At 42.8% G+C, this 22,631-nt stretch overlaps 1 protein-coding gene across 2 annotated transcripts in view; it reads left to right on the top strand.

Moving 5' to 3' along the window:
* Positions 1-826: 826 nt before the first annotated feature.
* The window catches only part of JAG2 (jagged canonical Notch ligand 2), a 75,843-nt gene continuing 54,038 nt past the window's right edge, over positions 827-22,631 (top strand). For both annotated transcript variants that reach the window (XM_032211381.1, XM_032211301.1), the window contains exons 1-2: positions 827-1,243; positions 2,027-2,347. In XM_032211381.1, coding sequence (XP_032067272.1) covers positions 1,163-1,243; positions 2,027-2,347 — 402 coding nt within the window. In that variant the 5' untranslated portion in view covers positions 827-1,162. The remainder of the gene's footprint in view (positions 1,244-2,026; positions 2,348-22,631) is intronic.

Genomic DNA, 22,631 nt, shown 5'->3' with positions numbered 1-22,631 from the left:
CTCACTCAATCTGGTACCTACTATAGATGAAGTTAAAATTCTCAGATTTCCCTCCAGCTAACATGGGCATTGATTGAGACTTGTAATTTAGGAATACTGCATTCCATTATTTTGGTCTCTGCTCCCTAACTGAAAATAAACATGCATTCTCCTTATCTATGGAACATTTATCCACAAATGAGCATCACAAAACTTCTTTTACGGGCCTTTATGTTTCGGTTCCAAACGCTAGTAGTAAACTGCCTGAGCATATTTTCCCTCGATTCCTTTGGATACTGTAGGATCGAAGAATGGGGCATGGTTTCCGGGATGAGGGAAATCGAAAAAGCACTCCAAATTAGATTAAATTCAGAGAAATTTATCTTGGGAGTAAACGCGCACAGACAGGTATAACCGTAAACAGCCATCCCAAGGCATACCACGTTTGCTGAGCACAAGAGATACCACTCCTTTACTGGCAGCGAAGCGAAGTCTAGCACACGTTACGGGGCAAGAAGGCACACGTCCCTTCCTACCCCCACAGCGCCGCGCACGTACTGGGCAGGGCCTTGCCCACGCGCAACAGACCGCTTGCGCAACTCCCCGCCGCAGGGCCCTCGCCGGGCGGGAGATAAATGACAGGTTGGAAAAACCTCCGACGGCTGCGCACGCTCCGGCGTTTTTTCATTTCGCTTTTCTCTTCCCCCCCCCCTCCCCGCCCTTGAAGGAGTCGCGTGGCCACACCCGTCCGCTGCTGCTCTGGGCCCTTCCCCCTCATTAATATGAAGGCAGAGGCGCTGCTGACTAATGGGCGATGAAGCTGTCACTCTGGCACCTACTTGTTGGGTGTTCGCACAGCAGAGGCGCACAGAGGAGCGAGCGGAGTTGCGAGGGACGGCCGCCGCTGCTGCTGGCAGACCGTTCCCTTTTCTGTTGCGGAGTGCTCTCGTCTAGGTGGATCCCGGCTGGCGAGCGCTGGCTTGCGCCTCCGCGGGTCCCAGGCTGTTAGGCTAAGCATCGGGGGAGGGGGCGATTAAGGCTCGGGAGAGCTTTCAGCTTGCACCCGGCGGAGAGCCTTCCTGCCCTTCTTGCCGCCGATGCGCCGAGCAGCGGCTGGTCGATGGCTTGTCGAGTCCTTGCCTGTCTTCCCTGATCCAAAGGCGTTCGGCTCGGAGCAGCAGGCATGCTGGATTGTGGCGGGCGGCACTGGGCTCTTTTTGCTGCGGCGCTCAGGCTGTGGCTGCTCCTAACTTTATGGACGCAGGTAAAAGAACCGCCTGCGTTTTCGGCAGGTTTGGCTTGGGGTGGTGGTGATGATTGTTCCAAAGGGAAGAGCGGGGAAGGGTAGCTTTGGGCGGAAAACGATCGGGGACGACTTTTGTGCGGTTTGTTTTACCTTGCCACTTAAACCCAGTGGTGAGATTGGAGTACCTTGTGGCTCCTTCCTTTTAAAAGGGGGGAGGGAGATATACATTCTGTTTTGTGAAACTAACAAAAAAAAAACCCGATTTTGCTTCGGGGGAGGTTGGAAACCTTTACGGGTCTCCTGATGTCTATCTTGCAAGCTCCCTTAACAACTCGAGGCTTCCAATGTGTATGTATGTTTGCTTTGGAAGAAACGCGGGGGCAAACTTGCATTGCACGTTTGCGCGGAGCAACCCTCGGCGTTGTTTTTAATCCATTTCCCGAACGCGTTGATATAAAAAGCAATAACACGGTTTGCATGGCTTCCAGTTACTTTTAAACGTGGGGGAGTTCCTATTCGGCTGGCATCAAAATAATTTCGAAGTGCCTATTTGAGCTGCCAATGGAGTGTTCTGCAGGTCTTTTGCGCGGCTTGCAACCAGCCTTCCTATTCCTGCGATAAGCCGGAATTGCGGCACTGTTTCCTCTCTCCGATGCCCCTTTGAATAGTGCGTATAGTTTTAATAGTTTTTATCAGAAGGCTACTTTGTCGTTGGAAACTCTGGAGTGGCCGCTTGGCACTCCCCCCCCCCCCCGACACTACAGTTAATGAGGTTCTCCCTTTTTGCCTCTTTATTTTTAGGTCTCCCAGTCCACGGGCTATTTCGAGCTGCAGATTAACTCGGTAAAGAATGTAAACGGCGAATTGTCGAATGGGGAATGTTGTGATGGCACGAAACCCCCAACGAACGTGGACTGTACTCGGGATGAGTGTGATACTTACGTGAAAGTCTGTCTGAAGGAATACCAGGCTAAAATCACGCCTATTGGGACATGCAGCTACGGCTCCGGATCTACTCCTGTTCTTGGGGGAAATACTTTTTATCTGAACAGCCGAAATTTTCATCAGGGTAAAAACCACGACATGGGGAGGATTGTTATACCTTTTCAGTTTGCTTGGCCGGTAAGTTCCATTTTTCCCCTCGTTCCTGGTCTGTTTCTCTAATAAGCAACCGTGGTTCTGCAGCTGTGTTTTGTAAGTAGCTGCTAAATGGGCCGTCTTGCCGCTGCTTTTGACTCTTTACTTTGTGGGTAACAGCAGAACTGTAACTTGAGTTGGGTTTTTCTTACGCCCTTTCTGGTTTGTGGAGGATAGTGTGTCTAACGGGCGCCTTTCTTTTCCTTCCTGCTCTTCCCCAGCACGCGGAATTGGGGGGGGGGGGGAAGAAGGCAACCAAATTCAGATTGGAAAAAGGGCAGTATTGCAATCTCTCCCCTTTCATGATAAAACTGCAAGTTTCCCCTCTAATACCCACGAAACCCAGCCACGCACGCTTTGTATTGCGGATGTGTGGGAACCTCGCGCGAATTTGTGTGGCGCGGGGTAATGAAGCTTTAGTTTCCACGAGCCAGTGGATGGGGACAATAAAACTCTACCTGTGAAAGAGGGGATTACTTTGAAAAAAATTGAAAACGGCGCACCTAGAGGCATCTCGTAGGGGCGTGTCTACACTTGGTGGGAGCAGCTGCCAGGAGTGGCGGGGGGAGGGGAGAAGTAGAAGCCCGGTGTGTGATAGCGTCTCTTAGCATGTCCAGGTGCGAGTAGTTGACCTCTGCGTCAAACCTGTTTGTTGTTGCTTTGGATTCTCCCCATAGAGGAAGATATTTACGGCTTGCATATTCTCGGGTTCTCCATCTTTTCTCTCCAGCGAAAAGTGCTGCTTGCCCAACCCTCTGTTAAAATACATTTGTATTATATACACCTCCAGTTTCCTGAACACTTCTTGGATTTGCAAAAGGCGTCTTTCCAGCAGAGGGCGCGTGTAGCTAGTTTTCCGCGTGGCTGCGCCTTCGGGGTTTATTTTATTTTAATTTATTTTGCCTTTTTTTTTTTTTTAAGAAATACTTAACGTGTATCACAGGGCGTGTTGCGCAAAAGAAGGGAATTGTGCCGGCGGGGCGTGGAAGGAGGCGGTGGCTGCCGCCGCTGCAAAGCAAGCAGCTGCTCTTAGCCCCGAGCTACGGGAAAGCGCGGGGCGCGTGCTGCTGCTCGCGAAAGGCGCGAGCGACTTGGCTCCTGGGACTAGACCTGGCGGGTAGGGAGGAGGCGTGGCGAGAATACTCACCCGCCTGGCGCGCGCTTCAACAGCGACCGTTGGACTTAAGAGCGTTTAAGGGCGAAGCGCGTAGGAGCCTCGCTGCTGCTTCTGTCGTCTCCTCGGGCTTAATGGGGATGAAACAGCTGGAAAGCCGCTCCTGGTTTTCCATAGCATTCCTCTTTCTCTTCTTCGTGGTTTTTATTTTATTTTATTCCAACTCTCCTCACTATTAGGAAATCCGTAATTTCTCCAGACGAATTTTAATTTATACCAGAATTCGATTCGTGGTATAAAGTCTGTGTTGGGTACATGTGAAGTGGTACATTTACTGCAAAGTGGTAAGAGACCAAGAGACGAAGAATTTATAATTTGTTTAGGAATTCATTTCTCACTTCAAATTCTAGTTTTATAAAAAAAAATCTCCATCCCCTCTTTCTTCCTCTTCCATTTTTTCTCTTTTTCTATTTGTTATGACAAATAAGTGACTGGCTTATTCACTTGTTAAGCTGAGTGATGGCTTTAAAATTCACTCATGACTTTCATCATGATAGGATGGAGTAGTAGTACAAGTTACTCATTCTAAAAACCATGATTCCAAACTACAGTGGCTGGACTTATTGAAACATATACATATTACACTTAACACCTATTAAAAAGATTTATGTTGAGCTGAAGAATGATTTGGGCTTGCAGCTTGTGTATAGAAAGCACATTCTTAACTGATTTTGATATAATCTCAATGGGTAGCATATAAAACTGCCAGTGTGGAGTTGTCCTTGTGAATTTTTACAGCACTTCCAAAGCATGCAGATCAAATGTGCAACAACTGTAGGATCATATTTTCACTCCCCCCCCCCAAGAGCAGCTGCATGTGATTTCTGCTGGAGTGCTTGTATGGCAGTAAATAATGTACTTTAATCTTTGGCTGTTTACCAGAGTACGTCTAGATGTATGATTGTTTGCAAAACAGAATACAGTATTATATGTACCACAGGGAACAAATGGGAAGTGCTTAACAAAAAAGAGTTGTCACAAAAGAATTAGGTTGGTTAACAAAAGATAACTGATGGAATGGATTTCTCTAAAAGGAAAATATATTTCCTAAATTCAGATGCTGAATTCTACTAATACAGCAGGTGTATAAGAATATTTGTTATTTGTACTTTTTAAATAGCTTCTATTGGTGTGTAGGAATGGCTTGAAATAATGGCTTGAAATAATAGATAGCAAAAACAAAGATTCTATAGAGAGTACCAAATACAATACAATCCACCTGTTTTTAGTTTTAAATGGAGTTTGTTTAGCAAGTTGCAGTGCCTTGTGATGGTCACTTTGATATCTGACTGTACTTATTGCATTCACTGTTGAATCTATTTTGTTGCTATTAGAAGCTAGGAATTCATATTTTCATAGTTGTCTTCTTAAAAGTTACTTGAATGATATAATAAAAACTATTCCATTCTTAAAATATTTCCTTTCATTGAAATATTCTTTTCATTGCATTTACTAAGAAAAGGATTATAAATGCAAAATTTGTGGGAGATAGATGTCTTGGTGAGATTTTGGACTTGGAAGTTTTTCAGGATTAAATTGGAACAGTAAAACTCTGCTTTGAGTATACTCTGTATGGAATATAGTTGTGTAATTGTGAATAATCCTTTATTGATGAAATACCTTACATTCTATCCATACAAATTGTTACGAATTTTAGAAAGCTGTTTCTTGGTCTAAAGGCTGAGCAGTTTTTATTAGCAACTGGTGATTTTTGCTACCTGAAAGTAATTGCTTATACTAATACTTGATATTTAAGGTCTAAATATTATAACATAACATGTTTATTTGAGGGAATAGAAACTAGTCAGTCATTGCTCAGTACATTCTTTTGCCTTTATACCAGTGGTTCTCAACCTTCCCAATGCCGCGACCCTTTAATACAGTTCCTCACGTTGTGGTGACCCCCAACCATAAAATTGGTGTCTCGGTTCCTAAGACCATCAAAAATATTTATTTCCGATGGTCTTAGGTGACCCCTGTGAAAGGGTCGTTCGACCCCCAAAGAGGTCCCGACCCACAGGTTGAGAACCACTGCTTTCTACAGATTTGGATGCCAAAACAGTCTTCCGACTAAATTGGCTTAGTTTTTAGTCACATTTTGAAAAGGTCATATTTTATCTTCAGCACTTAATTTTGACTAAAGCACTTCATGTATGCTTTAATGATAATATATGCTCTAATCTTTTTAATATTTGTAAGGCCCTTTCATTTGATGTATTGCTTCACTTCAAGAGCTGACTAAGCATCTTTTCAACCTGTTGACTTTGCATTATTAATACTTTGTTTAAATCATTGTGCAAGTGTTTGAAGTTGGGAAAAAGTCAACTTTAATAAGTTGAAGTAATAAGACTAGGATCTATAAATGTTTCTCCTGGCTTTATCACATTTCAAAAAGGAACATTTTAAATTAATAGCAAGATGATCTACAAGAATATTTCAGGTTTTCACATGTAATCTTTTTAGTTTTTAAATATTCCCATGTGATAGATTATAAGGGGCTAACTGAAACAACTGTTGAGTTCCTTGTGTGTGTGTGTGTGTGTGTGTGTGTGTCTGTCTGTCTGTCTGTCTGTGTGTGTGTGTCTTTATAGGATTCTTTGAAATTACTCTTCAAAAATAATGGTACAGCAGACCATATCTGATGACTGGGGGTATGCTAGTAACGGTATAAGAAAGATGAGAAGCAGCCATACTTGCCTGAAGGGTAACATATGTTTTAACAAAACCATATTACTCAAGCCACAGTGCCACAGGATAAACAGTCTGCAAATTGTCAAATTAACTTGAGGAAAGGCAGTGGAAATGAAAATGTGAATCTTTCACTGTGCAGAGTAAAATGGGAAAATGCTTCCCATAGTACTGAAGATAAGACCTTTCTATGCAACTATCCACAACTTTTCTTGATAAAATACTACAAATTATTGTCTTTTATGGTGATTAACATAAGTCTAATCTTAGATTTTTTCCTACACTGATGAGTAATAAAATGTAAATGGGCTATTCATCTTTTGTATGCATAATATTGCAATTAAGAAAATGGGTCGGACACAGCATAGTTATCTTCTTGGGATTATTCAGTTAAGCATATATCTTCAATTATACCATGTGTGTAGTTTTAATTCTCACCTTATTTAAGAATGTCTGACTAGACTTAAATTTCTCACTTAAGGTGATGCTGAGTTTTTATCAACTAATAGTATTTTTACATGAGTGAACATTTACATTTGTTAGGATATGTGTAGAATGCAGTAGAGATCTGTCCTGTAATGTAATTTACCATAGGTTTTTTTTACACTTGTTTAAATTGCTGTAAAACTGTTTAAATTGCTGTCAACATCACAATTATTTTGATAGATGGGTGATTATATAAATTTATTAAATAAGATAAATCAAACATTTTCTTAAAATCTGTAAGACACATGAGAGAGTTTATTATCACAGCTGTGTATGAAGGAGTTACATTTTTGTGTGTGTGTGTGTCATAATAGACTGCATATAATGCTTTTAGTAAGGTAGGAATAACAACTAGGATAGAAAGAATGTTGATGTTCGATATTTGAGAAGACCATTACGAATAGTATGGACAACCAAAAAAATCAAATGGATTATTGAAGAAATCAGTTCAGAATTTTCACTTGATGCATACATGACCACATTCAATTTTTTCTACTTTGGATACACTATGGAAGGAAAACAAAGAAGAAGACAACTACCGCAAGATGGATGGACTCAGTTACAATAATGATGGGTGCATGATTGAAATACATGAAGAATCAGATGATGTACAAATCGGAATGGAGAAAATATGTGGTTAAAAAAGGGCAGCACCAACTTGATAGCACATTTTCAACTTTCTAGACTAATGATAACTTCAGCACTTTTACTCCAACTGTGATAATGTTGCTGTAGTTTTGGAAGAAAGAATATTTTTACCTGTATTTTTCGGATTATTTTGCAGCCATTTTTAGAGAAATAAAATCTGATCAAATTGTTGCTCAATACAAATTACTGACAAATTTGGTTATGTCCATGGTGGTACAACTGGAATTAGAATTTGGATTTGTCTACTAAACCAATTATATACAACCAGCTTTGTATATGAAAATGAAAGAATCTTAGTCTTTTCAGACTGTTATGTTTTATTAGTAAAAAGACTGTAAGTAAGAATAATATTAATGTACTAAACTATTGTATTGGGCCATGATCCAAATGCAATTAAAACAACCTATTATTTACATAGTTTTAATTACTGTACTCGATTGTCTATATTCAAATGATAATTTTGCTCAGACTTTGCCTTCCCATGCTTTTTAAAAAGTTTATTTTTTATTACAGCAAATTCAAGTTTCAATTCAGCATAAGACTGATAGGGTAAATCTAAAGTAAACTGATAGAATCTATTTGAATAAAATGGGTAAAAAAATATCTTGGAAAAGTGGTCAGGATGGTGAACAATTACAAAGATGAATATATATTTAAGCAACATTTGTAAAACATTGGTCCTATTAAGACATTAATTTGCAATGAAAGATTGGTGTATGTTGTGTGAAGTTTAACTATCTCAAAGCAAAATAATATTTTTAAAACATATACCAACTTCTAGATAAACTAAACATTGTTCAGAAGCCATTCCGGAGCATGTCGGAATGTGTCTGAAACTGCTTCACAACATATCATGGCAATGAGTTATGTACATTTGCACTCATAGGAGATAGCTCAACTCAACCTGTCAAAATTGTATCTGTCACTACTCATGATTAAAGAGTATGTTAGATTTGTTTGGTTACATTGAAGCACTCTTAACTTGCTCAAAAACTGGCTCTTAATTGAAATAGTAAATCTATGCATTATTATGTGAGATGGGGAGGATATAGACTTTATTGGGTAGATAGTAAAAGGCTGCTGTTCAGGAATTAAACATACCAACCAAAAACCTAAGGCATCATGAAGTCAAGCAAGAGAGAGGATTTGTGAGTCTGGTTAAGATTTGGTCAGTTGTCTAGCTTATAAATGATGTCTTCAAAACAGATTTGCTTTAAAGACTATTATTTCATATGAATTAACAAAATAACCTCTTATTAGGACTACCTTGTATCCTTGTAAAGTTTTGATAAACCCAAAAATTAAGGCCCTTGAGTAAGTGGAAGTGATTACTTGATTCAAAGATCAAGTTGCTTGGCCTAACACTACAGATATTATAGGAATACCCGTAATATCTTTTTAACATTTAAAAAGTATAGAGTATTGTAATCAAACTGATTTGTTAAAATGACTTTATTTCAAATTGAATTAATGAAACTTGCAGCAAAATAGAAGCAATAATACTAATAATAGATTTCATAGTATTAATACTATTTTTCCTCTTAGAACTTTTAAGTTACATATTTGATGTAAGAATTCAGCTGATAATATGGAAGTTTTAAGATAGAATTGTAAGTTTGTCTTTTAGTATCAATCTTCAAAAGTAAAGGAACAGACTGTCATGAAATATGCCACAGACTGTCACTTCATACCCAACAAAAATCAGAATCGCAAAATCATGGTATTAACTGTAGGACTCTATGGAAGTGACACTTGGATTTTGAAAAAGCAGAATCGGAAGTGTGTTGATGCCTTTGAATTTTGGTGTTGAAGAAACTCCTGAGAATAACATAGCCAAGAAAACAAACAGATCATTAAACAAATCCACACAGAGCTCTCACTGGGGAAAAAATGACCTGGCTCAAATTACCCTACTTTGGACACATTATGCAAATGAATAAGGTAGAAGGAAAGAGAAAAGGAGAACCATCAAAAACATAGATTGCTTTAGTTATAGTGGTAAAGAATGCACCATTGGAAAAACTGAAGGATCAGGTTAGGGGAGATTGACATGGAGAAAAACTATGTTGCTACAAGAAGTTGAAAACAATTTAATGGCACAGAATAATGGAAAACCTGGTTCTGATTGCCTACTTCACTCTCTCTGTTTGAAGAAAGGTGTGTTATCCAATAGATGTTTTTGTAAATGAAAGGAAGCCAGAGTTTGGTTATTTACTGATTAATCCCCTTTTCTATTCCCATTCATTCTAGCATGGATTCTGTAAAAGAGTAGGGAAAGTAGCAATGTTCTATTGATATCTACAGAACTTTCAATTTAATTAAAAACTATTGTGTTTAAGAAATCAGTATAAATTAGCTTATAATGGTTGAGATTATTTTTTTAAATTATTATATGTAATCTTAGATTTTGATATGTTCTACATTATGTTTATGTTCGTGTACTTTACCTAATTTAGGTATGTGCTTATACATCTACTTCTTTGCCACTATAGCAAGACCATTGTCTTAATGTAGGGGTCCCCAACCCCCGGGCCATAGTCACTACCGGGTCATGGTCTATTTGGAATTGGGCTGCACAAGTGACTAGCCAGATCTGTGTCCGTGTGTTAATATTTTTTAACGTGATACGCTAATACTTTTTTGACATAAAATAGATAAGATAGATAGATACTTTATTTGTATGCCGCCCTTTTCCCTGAGGGGACTCAGGGCGGCTCACAATTCAGGGGGAGGGAGGACAAACAAGTTACAAACATAAAAACAATACATCATTAAAAGCACAACAGTCATACTATTCGAGTGGGGTTGAAATCTTTAGCCCCAGGCCTGTCGGGACAGCCAGGACTTAAGGGCTACGCGGAAGGTCTGGAGGGTGGTGAGGGTACGTATCTCCACAGGGAGTTCGTTCCAGAGGGTCGGAGCAGCCACCGAGAAGGCTCTCCTCCGGGTAGTTGCCAGCCGACATTGGCCGGCTGATGGAATTCGGAGGAGGCCTAATCTATGGGATCTTATTGGCCTAGTGGAGGTAATTGGCAGTAGGCGGTCTCTCAAGTACCCAGATCCAATACCATGAAGGGCTTTGTAGGTGACAACTAGCACCTTGAAGCGCACCCGGAGATCAACAGGCAGCCAGTGCAGCTCGCGGAGGATAGGTGTTACATGGGTGAAACGAGGTGCACCCACGATCGCTCGCGCGGCTGCATTCTGGACCAGCTGAAGTCGCCGAATACTCTTCAAGGGCAGCCCCATGTAGAGCACATTGCAGTATTCCAGCCTAGATATTGGTTATATCTCTTGATCACCAGTAATTGGAGCTTTTTTTTCCTTCCTAGGTTATATATATATATATATATATATATATATATATATATATATATATATATATATATATATATATATATATATATATACGAATTATCGTTACTTCTAAAGTTTTTTAACTTTAGAACTTTTATATAACGAATTATCGTTACTTCTAAAGTTTTTTTTTTTAGTTTTATATTGAATTTTTCATTCAATAACTCAATTAGGTTTACATAATATTCTTCTCTCCAGTAATAACTCTATGGAGTAGAATGGATTAAGAGAAAATGATGGGCACTTAAAGTTACATGATGCTTAAAGTTGCACAATATTATTTTTTTACATATAGAGGACTATAAACTGATGTATGTATTGGGTTGCAGCAATAAAAGGCTACTATATTTCTTAGCATTGAATGATCACATATTCATATACATTTACTGTGTTTGCATTTATACCCAAACTATGTATTGATAATTCAGTAACATAATACATTTTGGTTCTATTTGAAAATTTGATAGCTTCTTCATGCGGGACACTTCGATATTGAAAGCATACTTGTGATACATAAAATACTACTATAGGTTGCAAACACAAAATAGGGAATATCTGTAACAATCTAGCATTTGATATATTAGTTTGCAGGATGAGGGAACTTAGCATTTTGAGTCCATAATTCATCATATAAAAAAGTTATGTATGTATGAATATGTGTGTCACAGAAGACCGATAAAAATTGCAAATGTAGGTTTGCTTGATGAGGTTGCTAAGAAACTGAAGTCTCTGGAGGAAGTGGATATTGTCTGGCCAGAAACATAAAATTTTGCTCTCCAAATGCCTTTTCTTTAGATAAATTTCATGTGTAAGGAAAGAGAATTTTGAACATTCTTAAGTAGTTTTAAGTATCAACAGTAAATACCAAATTGTAGTCAAGTTCAGATATTGCATTACATCATGATTTTTTTTAATGATAAACAGACCATAAATGGCTGGGTGATACAACACAGGAAACCACAAAATATGTTTTAAAGACCAAAATACTGGAAGCATACTAAACAAAAAACCAAAGAAACCACATTAGTAGTGGTATAATGTTTGAATCTAATTCTTCCTTTTTACAGGTTCTAAAGCCTTTTGATATTTTGAACCCCCTCTTATTTATTACAATTACATGAAGTGAATCCACATGAATGCCCAGCAGTTAAAATAGTAACGTACATCAACCATTCTGTTTACCATAAATTTTATCTCTTAATTTCCAATTTGTGTATTAAAATGCTAAAAAAACAGTCATTACTAAAATCTCTATCAAAATACATACAAATGCATCATGATGCCTACTAAAGGCTCTTTGGAATAATTCTGTCTTCATTGCTTTCTTACAGATTTCCCCGGGGGTGGGGGGATCTAATATGCAAAGGAAGACTAAAGAGCCGAGGTGGCGCAGTGGTTAAATGCAGCACTGCAGGCTACTTCAGCTGACTGTAGTTCTGCAGTTTGGCTGTTCAAATCTCACCGGCTCAGGGTTGACTCAGCCTTCCATCCTTCCGAGGTGGGTAAAATGAGAACCCGGATTGTTGTTGGGGGCAATATGCTGACTCTGTAAACCGCTTAGAGAGGGCTGAAAGCCCTATGAAGCAGTATATAAGTCTAACTGCTATTGCTATTGCTACTTTCCACAAATTGGTACTATTATAGAAAGGCATTACCTTCTCACCTCAGGTTTTTAATCTCTGAAAAACGCCAGACATTTAAGAACCTGTCCATATTCAATTGCAATACATGGGTCTGAAAAAATGGGTCCTGGAGAGATGTTGATTCCAAGTCACATGGAGCTTTTTGCATCTTGAAGGCCTATAAATGTAATGTTCATTTATAACTGGAGATCCACAGCTGGTGCCCTTGCCAGAGCTGAATAAAGACCCCTTGACCAGTTTCCACCTCCTTTAAACAAGAACCATAAAACCAGTAGGATCCCCAAATTACTGTTGCAGCTTCCTGAAGAATAGTGTCTTCTGCTCAAGAAACAAAATGTGGAATTTAATTCCTCATTGGACTGGAGGTAATCACATATTTCTTGAGTTTAATTACAGCTTATTTAATTCTATCCAGATCTTAATAGGCTCTAGGCACTAGGGCAAAACTTCCAATATCACCTGTATGCCCTGAAGCATGCTGATGATTCTCATTCAAATGATCAGATGAGTTTTTCCAGCAACTTATGTTAATCAACAAGGGAGATATATTAAGCCCTATGGCATTTCATAAATTTATAGCCACAAGATCCTATAACCACTGACTGAAACTGCCCCCTAAGGACCCTTATAATGCATTTCCTTCATCAATTCTTTTAAGCAGTCAAGAGCAATATCAAGTTTAGTGATATGCAGGGTGGATTTGATTTAAATCATCTTGTAAAAATCATCTAGTAAAAAGACTTGATTTAAATCAAGACGATTTAAATCATAATTTTTAAAGAGCAACTGTCATTTCTGTCCCATAGCGGCTCCTCCTCTGACCCACTATTGACTCACCGACAGTCACATTCACTTTAATGGGATGACTAATGATGTGGCAGTGACACAACAAGGTGAGGGACATGGTGGGCTGTAGGTGAGTGGATGCCTGATAAAAGACACTGCCATGATAAATCTGAAATGACAGGTGCTCTTAAAATGCAACAACTCATTCTTGCTGGTAGTTAGAATCGAATAATATTATTTGCAAACAAAACAATCATCTTCTATCTAGCCATTTAGTTAACTACTAGTTTCCAATCAACATTCTATTTCCATATCACCAATCCAAATCTAATCTATTGGTAACTAAAATGCAACTCTCCTTACTGATTGAAAAGTTGAAAAGTTGCCTGGAAAAATAATAGCAATCAATTCATAAGTTCTTAAACAATTGCCTAATCACAATGTTTGGATTACTTGTAACAGTCAGCTTCTTTGTCATATTCCATTCATATGAAAAGCAAACTTGGAGGAATTCAAGATAAGATCAAAACCCCAGGTTTTTCAGAAATGTGGATGATTTCCCCTTCCCGTTGGAAGTTTTCAAATAGGTATTTTTGTCTTGAGAAGGGAGATGGATGACTCATAAAGTGCTTCCCAATTCAGTGCTTCTTACTCAATGGATATCACAAAACACTTGAATTATGCCAAAGCTATGCTGGTTGATTTGAAATACAGAAAAGAATATGGTCAGGCTTTGGAGGCTCCAAAGCATTTGATATCTATATATAACACATCTTATTTACCACATCTCTAAACAGAAGTAAATAGGTAAGTTTAATGGCACTGAGTGTCAGATGTAAAAGATCAAGTTCATACAAATTAACTAATTTGTTAATCATGCCTATGCATAGAAATCTTCCCAACTAAAAAGATTGGGTCTGATCTTTCACACCTGACAGGGATGTGCTTAACCTTATAGGTGGTGATGAATTATTAAATTTGTTTATATAGTACTTGGAAGTTACTTCTGTCAAGCATGGGAAAATCAGGGAAGTTCAGGCAGTTCAAATGAATAAAAAGGTTTAGTGCAAGCTTATGCTCTCTACAAGAATCTGAACGACTAGCAGTTAAAGCAAAGAGGCAGTAGATGGAATTCAAGGTGGGTTGGACTTAGATCTCTTGTGAGCATGAAGGGACTTGAGACTGATGACGCATTTGAGCCCTTCCTTGGGCTCAGTGTAGTCATCTCCTACAACTTCTTTATATATTTTTTTCACTGCTGCCAGATAGCAAAGTCCTTACACTCTAGTGTGCCAAGATCACTCCATTCTCTCAGAAAGTGGAAATGAGATCTGTTGGAAGACTGCTAGCAAGCAGTAACATGAAAGGGATTCAGCTTTTTTCACCTAGACCAGGGTTGTCCAAACTTTTTGCAAGGGGGGGCAGATTTGGTGAGGTGAAAATGTGTGGGGCTGATCATTCAGCCTGACATGCTTTGAACCATTAACATTAATGTGTGGTGAAGGAAAAAACGCCGGCTGGCGGGGATGAGTGACAGGCTGAGCCAGTGGGGAGAAGAGGCTGTGGGCTGCTCGAAATTTGAAAACGGGCTGCAATTGGACCCGGGGCTGGACTTTGGACATGCCTGGCCTGGACTTTATCATTCTAAATCAGACATAATTGGATTAATATTGCATATAGGACTAATCTATTGAAAGTACATTACAATATTTTTCAGGAGTATAAGATGCTCCGGAGCATAAGATGCAGCTTAGTTTTTGGGGAGGAAAAGAAGGGGGGAATTCTGCCTACCAGGTATTCATGTGGCTAGCATCCTTAGTCTGATCAGCTTCAGCACATTACCTCGCTAGTTGTGAGCACTCGTGTATCAACCTCGTTGGGACTGATATGCAGCTTGAAAAGCACAGCTGATCATCAGAGGGAGTTCCAGTGAGTAAAGGTGGTGAAGTGCTGAAGTGGTAAGACAAGGCAGCAGCTGTTCCATTTTGGGCTCCGTGTCTTGTGTTTTCGGCATCCAAACTCTACTTTTGAGACCCGTCCAAGGCTGCGGAGATCACCAAAGCAGATTGCCCCCAATCACTGCCTGAAAATGCAATGTGCGGAGGCCTAAAATTGGATGTGCAGAGGCCAAAATCACGATGCAAGGAGGCGGCGATGTTCTCTGGCGATCCCTGCAGCCTTGGACAGATCTCAAACGGAGCATTCAGAGGCTGAAAATGCAAGGCACAGAGGCCAAAAAATACAAGCCACAGAGGGGGCGATGGTCTGTTGCAAACCCTTCAGCCTGGAACAGGTCTAAAACATGACGGAGGCTGAAGGATGGGGGTTGGTGGGTGGGCAGGGCTTCATTCGGAGTATAAGACACACCCAAATTTTCACCCTCTTTTAGGGGGGGAGTGCAACTTCTCCAAAAAATACCATAATTTGAAACTAAATTATGCAAGCTCCAATAAAGTCAGTTCCCACATACTATATATGACACAGCGCTAAGGTGGTGTGCGACCAGGACGGCATGCAAATTTTGATCCCCTTGCTGGGCCACAGACCTGGTCACAGCCTTGGTTTGAGTTAACATGCTGCGTTGGGGGCTTTGAGGAGGAGTGGTGTGTGGTTTTACCAACTAGACCATGTCTACCATGATTGGGTGGTCGGCCTGTGCTGCTGCTGCTGCAACAGCCTTCCCAGCCCCCCCCCAGACTTCCCCCCTCCCGCCCCTTGCTTCTGCTATCCATTATCCATCATCTGCTGCCCCACAGGAAGACCTTTTATGACCGCACCCTAGGCCAGGCCAGCTACCACACCAGTCATTTCCGAACTTTGGACTTTTGGACCCTTTTCCCCCACTCTCCTCCTACCCCTCCTACCATTGTTCTGAAGGTTGCCCTGTTTCACCTACGCCGCCTTGGGACTGTGCCCCTTCAGACTAATGGCGAGAATCGGCGGGTGAGGCTTTGGACTGTCTCCTGTTCTAATCTGGCATCTATGCCCCCCCACCTACATCTACAACTATCCCATCTATCTTTGACTCTGGACCCTCACCCCCCATACCTTCACAAATTCCTTGATCAGGCTTGCCTTACGCAATTTTTATGGATGATGTGTGTATGGTATGACTCTGGATGCTTGTGCCCCTTAATTTTAATTATTTACTGCCTATAGTGGGGATTGTTAGTTCCACTCCAGGACCAGATGGCGAGAGTTGTCAGGGCCCTGGTCTCAGGCTGTTGTTGCTAAATGCCAGGTCTGTGGTTCACAAAGCTCCCCGTCCAGGACCTAATATTAGATGAGGGGGCGGACCTGGCATGTATTACTGAAACCTGGCTGGGCCCGGAGGGAGGAGTCCCCCTCACTGAAATGTACCCAGAAGGGTTTCAGGTGCTCCATCAGCCGCGACTTTAGGAAGGGGTGGGGGAGTGGCTGTCATCATCCGAAGGTCATTAGTTCCTCGTAGGATCCCTGCTCCAGAGCTTGTTGAGTGTGAGTCCCTGTTGGTGAAGTTGGACCTTGAGGGTCAAGTGGGCTTGTTGTTAACGTACCTGCCTCCCAACAGCGTTGCAACAGCCCTCCCCTCGTTCCTCGAGTCAGTAGCCAAGCTGGCGGTAGAGTTCCCCAGGCTTATGGTGCTGGGGGATTTCAACCTGCCTTTGCTCGGTGAACACTCTGATGGGGCGCAGGAGTTCATAGCTTCCATGACAGCCATGGATTTGACCCAAGTAATCCGGGGTCCGACTCACTCAGCGGGTCACGTGCTTGACCTCGTATTTCTCTCGGAGCAGTGGAGACGTGATCTAGATTTGAAGGGCATTAAGATCTTGCCCTTGTCATGGTCTGATCACTTCCTACTGAGGCTTGACTTTCGGAAACCAATCCCCCACTATAGGGAGGGGGAACCGATTAGGTGGTTCCGCCCCAGACGCCTGATGGACCCTATGGGATTTCAGACGGCGCTTGGAGAAATACCTAATGCTCTCGTCCACAGTCCGGTAGAGTCTTTAGTCGCTGCTTGGAATACAGCGGCGGTGGGGGCTCTAAACCGGATTGCGCCTTTACGGCCTCTCTGAGGTAGTGGATCCAGGAGGCCTCCTTGGTTCACCGAGGAACTCCGGGAGATGAAGCGCCAAAAGAGACACCTAGAGTGCCGCTGGAGGGCTAGTAACTCTGAGTCTGACCGAGCACTGATGAGAGCCTATATCAGGACCTATCTCGGGGCAATATGGGCGGCAAAATATGCGCATTTTTCCGCTCTTATTTCATCCGCAGAATCGTGCCCAGCAACCTTGTTTAGAATAGCCCGCTCCCTCTTGAAAGGGAGGGATGCGGACGACCCTTTACAGGGTAGAGCTGAGGAATTTGTCCAGTTTCTGATGGATAAAGTCGCTTGGATTAGGACGGACATGGACTCCAATTGCACGGTAGCAGTCGAGGTACCGGGGGAAGGTCTTGAGCGGATTTTATGGAGCGAGTTTCAACTTGTCGTTCCTGAGGAAGTGGACAAGGCCATGGGAGCGGTGAGTGCCTCCACCTGTATACTGGACTGGTGCCCCTCCTGGCTGGTCTCAACCAGCAGGGAGGTGACACGTGGCTGGCTCCCGGGAGGGATCCTTCCCGTGCCTTCTAAAGGATGCGGTAGTGAGACCCCTCCTGAAGAAACCTTCTCTGGAACCAGCCATTTTGAACAACTATCGTCCAGTCTCCAACCTCCCCTTTGTAGGGAAGGTTGTTGAGAAAGTGGTGGCCTTTCAACTCTGACGGACTTGGAGGAAACTGATTATCTGGATTCCTTTCAGTCGGGTTTTAGGCCTGGTTACAGCACGGAAACTGCTTTGGTCGCGGTGATCGATGATCTCTGGTGAGCCATGGATAGGGTTCACTCCTCTATCCTAGTGCTTCTTGACCTCTCAGCGGCCTTCGATACCATCGACCATGGTATCCTTCTGCAACGGTTGCGAGAGGTGGGAGTGGGAGCCACCGTCCTACGGTGGTTCTCCTACCTCTCGGACAGGTCGGTGTTGGTTGGAGGGCAGAGATCGACCCCTAGGCCCCTCAATTATGGGGTGCCGCAGGGTTCGGTCCTGTCCCTCCTCCTATTTAACATCTACATGAAGCCGCTGGGTGAGATCATACGCCGGCACAGGATTAAATACCACCAATATGCGGATGATACTCAACTGTATCTGTCCGCTCCGTGCCAACTCAGCAAAGCGGTAGAAGTGATCTGCCAGTGCCTGGAGGCTGTTAGGGTCTGGATGGGAATGAACAAGTTTGCACTCAATCCCGACAAAACTGAGTGGCTATTGATACTCCCTCCCAAGGATGGTCCAGCTATTCCATCTCTCAGCCTGGGGGGTGAAATTATACACCCCTCAGAGAGGGCCCGCAATTTGGGTGTCCTCCTGGACCTGCAGCTGACGTTAGAACACCATCTGTCAACTGTGACCAGGGGGGCTTTTGCCCAGGTTCGCGTGGTGCACCAATTGCGACCCTATCTGGACCGGGAGGCCCTTCGGATGGTCACTCACACCCTCGTCACCTCAAGACTGGATTACTGTAATGCGTTCTACATGGGGCTGCCCTTGAAGAGTGTTCAAAGACTTCAGTTAGTCCAGAATGCAGTCGTGCGAGCGATAGTGGGCGTACCTAGGTACACCCACGCTACACCTATCCTGCGCAAGCTGCACTGGCTTCCCATTGGTCTCCGGACGCGCTTCAAGGTGCTAGTTGTTACTTTTAAAGCCCTACATGTTATAGGACCTGGCTACCTGAGAGACCGCCTCCTGCCATTTACCTCCCAGAGACCCATAAGATCTCACAGACTAGGCCTCTTCCGGATTCCATCTGCCGGTCAATGTCAGCTGGTGACCCCCGGGGGAGGGCCTTCTCTGTACTGCTCCGGCCCTATGGAACGATCTTCCCGTGGAGATCTGGACCCTTACTATGCTTCCGGCCTTCCGCAAAGCGACCAAGACCTGGCTGTTCCGGCAGGCCTGGGGCTGTTGATTTATCCAGCCCCATCCTAAGTTATGAATGTTGTGGAATTTTTATGTTGTTTTTTTATTTTTTTGTATGTTCCCCCCTTCCTTTTTTATTTGTAAGCCGCCCTGAGTCTCTTGAGAGTGGGCGGCATATAAACTCCATAAATAAATAAAATAAATAAATGAATGAATACTTACAGGGCAAGCATGAATTATACTCAACTAAAGCTTGTACTTTGAATTCTCTACAGCAGTGATGGCGAACCTATGACATGCGTGTCAGTGCTGACACGCGTAGCCATTTGGGGTGACACGCACAGGATTTCATGCGATTCATCCCCCCAGTTCTGCGCATGCGCAGACGACCTCGGACCAGGCCTATTCGTTGGAAGTGCTGGTGAGTATGCCTGGAGGAAACAAACCCCTGGAGAGTCCCGGCGGCCGAACTTCGCCCCCTAGAGCGCACGGTGGTCACGTCGGAAGGCTCTCGTGGCTGTCAGGCAGCGGAAAAGAGCTGGCAGGGCAGCGCGGAAGTCAGGCGGGGGGAAAGAGCTGGCAGAGGCGGCGGAAAAGAGCTGGCAGGGCAGCGCGGAGGTCAGGCGGGGGGAAAGAGCTGGCAGAGGCGGCAGAAAAGAGCTGGCAGGGGAGCGCGGAGGCCGCGGCGGCATGAAACGGAGAGACAAACGGCGTATATGGTCAGGACGGCCGGGAGTGGAGCGCGGCCTGGGCTAGGCTCTCTGTGTCATCGTCCAAGTCCAGCCCACACGGTCGTGAGGGAAGGGCTCTCCTCGTCGGGAGGTCCAGGTGAGCGTGGGGCGGCCCAGCCTTGCAAGCCAGGAGCTGAGTGAGAGGCTCAGGCTCTTCTAACTGTAACAGGGCCCGGTGGGCAGAGTGTCAGTGAGTCCGCTTGCAGGGAAAAGGCCCATAGAAAAGTTCAGGCGGCCCATAAACTTCGGAAGTTTGCGGGGTCGTTGTGGCAGGCGGCGGGTAGATGCAGACAGCGTCGGGAGCGAGGCATCGAAGGCGGCCTTCCCGGGCTCCTTGGGCTGCACTTGAAACAGGCGGTGGGCGGCCTTCCCGGGCTCCTCGGGCTTCTAGTTGGGAGGCAGGCAGGCTTCGCAGAAGGCAGGCAGTGGCGGCAGACAGCTCTTCGGGAGGCAGCGAGGCTTTGCAGGCCAGCTGGCAGGCATTCCAGCCAATCAGGGCGCAGCATAGACTGTTTTTGGCCTTTACGATAGATTATATTATAATATTATCATTATAATATTCTTGATATTTAACAGGTAAGGCGTGCGTGCCTTATATAATACATATTATATAATACAATTATATTGCAATTATATATTTTTGTAGTTTAAACTATAAATTGCGCAAAATTATGTTTTTGTCGAAGTGACACACAACGCGAGTTATGCTTGATTTTTTGCCGATTTTTGACACACCACGCCAAAAAGGTTGCCCATCACTGCTCTACAGGCTTCCCCATCTCCACAAAAAACACTAATATGCTTAACACTGTCCCTATAGGGACAGGGTGGAAGAGCAACTGAATCTTTCCACTTATTTCACTTTCCAAGTTGTCACTCTCCCCAAAGCTTAGCAACATAGGAAACGTTTTATAGAGGCAATATTGAATGAAGTTGAATATTCTTTTTAAAAGGTACAATGTATTATCCATGCAATATTACCTTGCAGCATATGCATATACCTCTCAATTTGAATCTGTTTCTCTTACAAACCTATTCCCCTTCTTAATTCCTTCTGAACTTCTCAGCAGTATTACCTATCACCAGAGTGGATTAAAATTGAAGATTTAAAAATATATATCAAAAAATGTATTTTTAAAAATTTAAATCAGATTTTTTAAAATCAAATTTATTTTAATAAAATGCTTTTGGAGTAAAAAGATACATCAATAATTTAATTTATTCATCAGGAAATGGAACTTAGTTATGTAACATGAGGCTTTATATTCTGCAATATTTTTGGTAAACTCATTCAATGAATCCAAGCTCTACAAGCTAAATAGGAAAGCTTCATTTATTGCTGCTTGTCTCTACCAGTCTGTCTGGGAAGTTACTGCTGTTTCTGAAAATCTACTTTGAGGAAGTTAACATTCATGTGGGTAAACCTAATAGATCATTGTATTGTGCTATATTCTGCAAACAGATAATGGCAATTGTTGATTTACATTCAGTAAACATAAAGAAGACTAGAACTCTGACTTGTCAAGCTTCAGTTTGCATTTACTTTGTAGTCTGGTGTGAGATTCAAATATGTTTAAAACATCAAAAATTGTTAATTTGAGCTTTTTTTCTTTAAAAAAGAGTGTAGGTTTACATTCTATATATGATTTTGTGATATTTTAAATAATATCTAGGGTGATTATTAAATTAAGTCAGATAATGATAAGGATAGGGTGTTTAATAGCTATTGTGTTGTTTATAAAGATAATAAAGGCAGGATATAGATTAAATAAATAGTGGAAGCAAGGACAGTTTGCAAAAACAGAATGGTATGGAGATGTATGGGAACGTATGTATATAAAAGCAAAATATCACTCATGCATCATCATGAAATCTCCAGAACGATAAAGCCTACAAACTTGAAATTTGGCACATATGTTCCTCTTGGCTTCTAGGTGCTCGCTAAGAAAGGATTTTTCAAAATGACCATCAAATTATTTCTTATATTATTATTAAAATGTTCTGATGCTAAGAAGTTAGACATTCTACTCCCCCTCCCCACCTGAAAAGAACTTTTCCAACTGCCACTTGGGCTTGGGTGTGGCCAGTGAGTGACTCATCTGGCCTGTGGACTGGGACTTCAGTGGGTTCCTACCGGTACGGTACGGTTCGGTTCGGCCAAATAGGTAATGTGTTTCCCCGAAAATAAAGACGGTCTTATTTTCTTTTGACCCACAAAATATGGCTTGGGCCTTATTTTATCAAGAGAGGGCTTATTGTTTTAGGTTTGCCAGGCAGCTGCTCTCTTGTGAGTGGGCTCCGGAAGAGCCGGGTACAGCCTTAGGAAAGAACAGCGGTGTTGTACTGTCACAGCAGCACAACACAGCAGCCATGAAGTGAACATGCTCACAAGCACCCACCCGGCAAACCCCCTTTCCAGCCGGGCACAGTGCCATTCACTGACCTAGGGGTATCGCCAAGCCACATGAGTGTCTGTTCGCCACCTGGCTCCCGTGGTTTGGTGCCTTCACGAGCAGTTCTGCTCCCGCTTGCACACCTCACAATGCCCTGGCCCAGCTCTCCTTGCAGAGCCAGGGCACCTCTGCTGCTGCCGCCTGCCGCCATCCCAGCATGGTTTTTTCAGCAGCTTCCAAAGCGAGTCTTCTGGCAGTGGCCACTCTGGGAGTACGCTTTATGGTTGTGGGCTGGCTGCTGGCAGAGCATACGCTCAGAGCAGCCACTGCTGGAAGACTCTGTTTGGAAGCCGTCGAAAAAGCCATGCTGGGATGGCAGTGGGCTGTGGCAGCGGAGGTGCCCTGGCTCTGCAAG

Source organism: Thamnophis elegans, chromosome 1 (assembly GCF_009769535.1).
Source record: "Thamnophis elegans isolate rThaEle1 chromosome 1, rThaEle1.pri, whole genome shotgun sequence".
NCBI lineage: Eukaryota > Metazoa > Chordata > Lepidosauria > Squamata > Colubridae > Thamnophis > Thamnophis elegans.
Note: the sequence above shows the minus strand (reverse complement) of the source record. Positions and strands in the feature narration are given on the sequence as shown.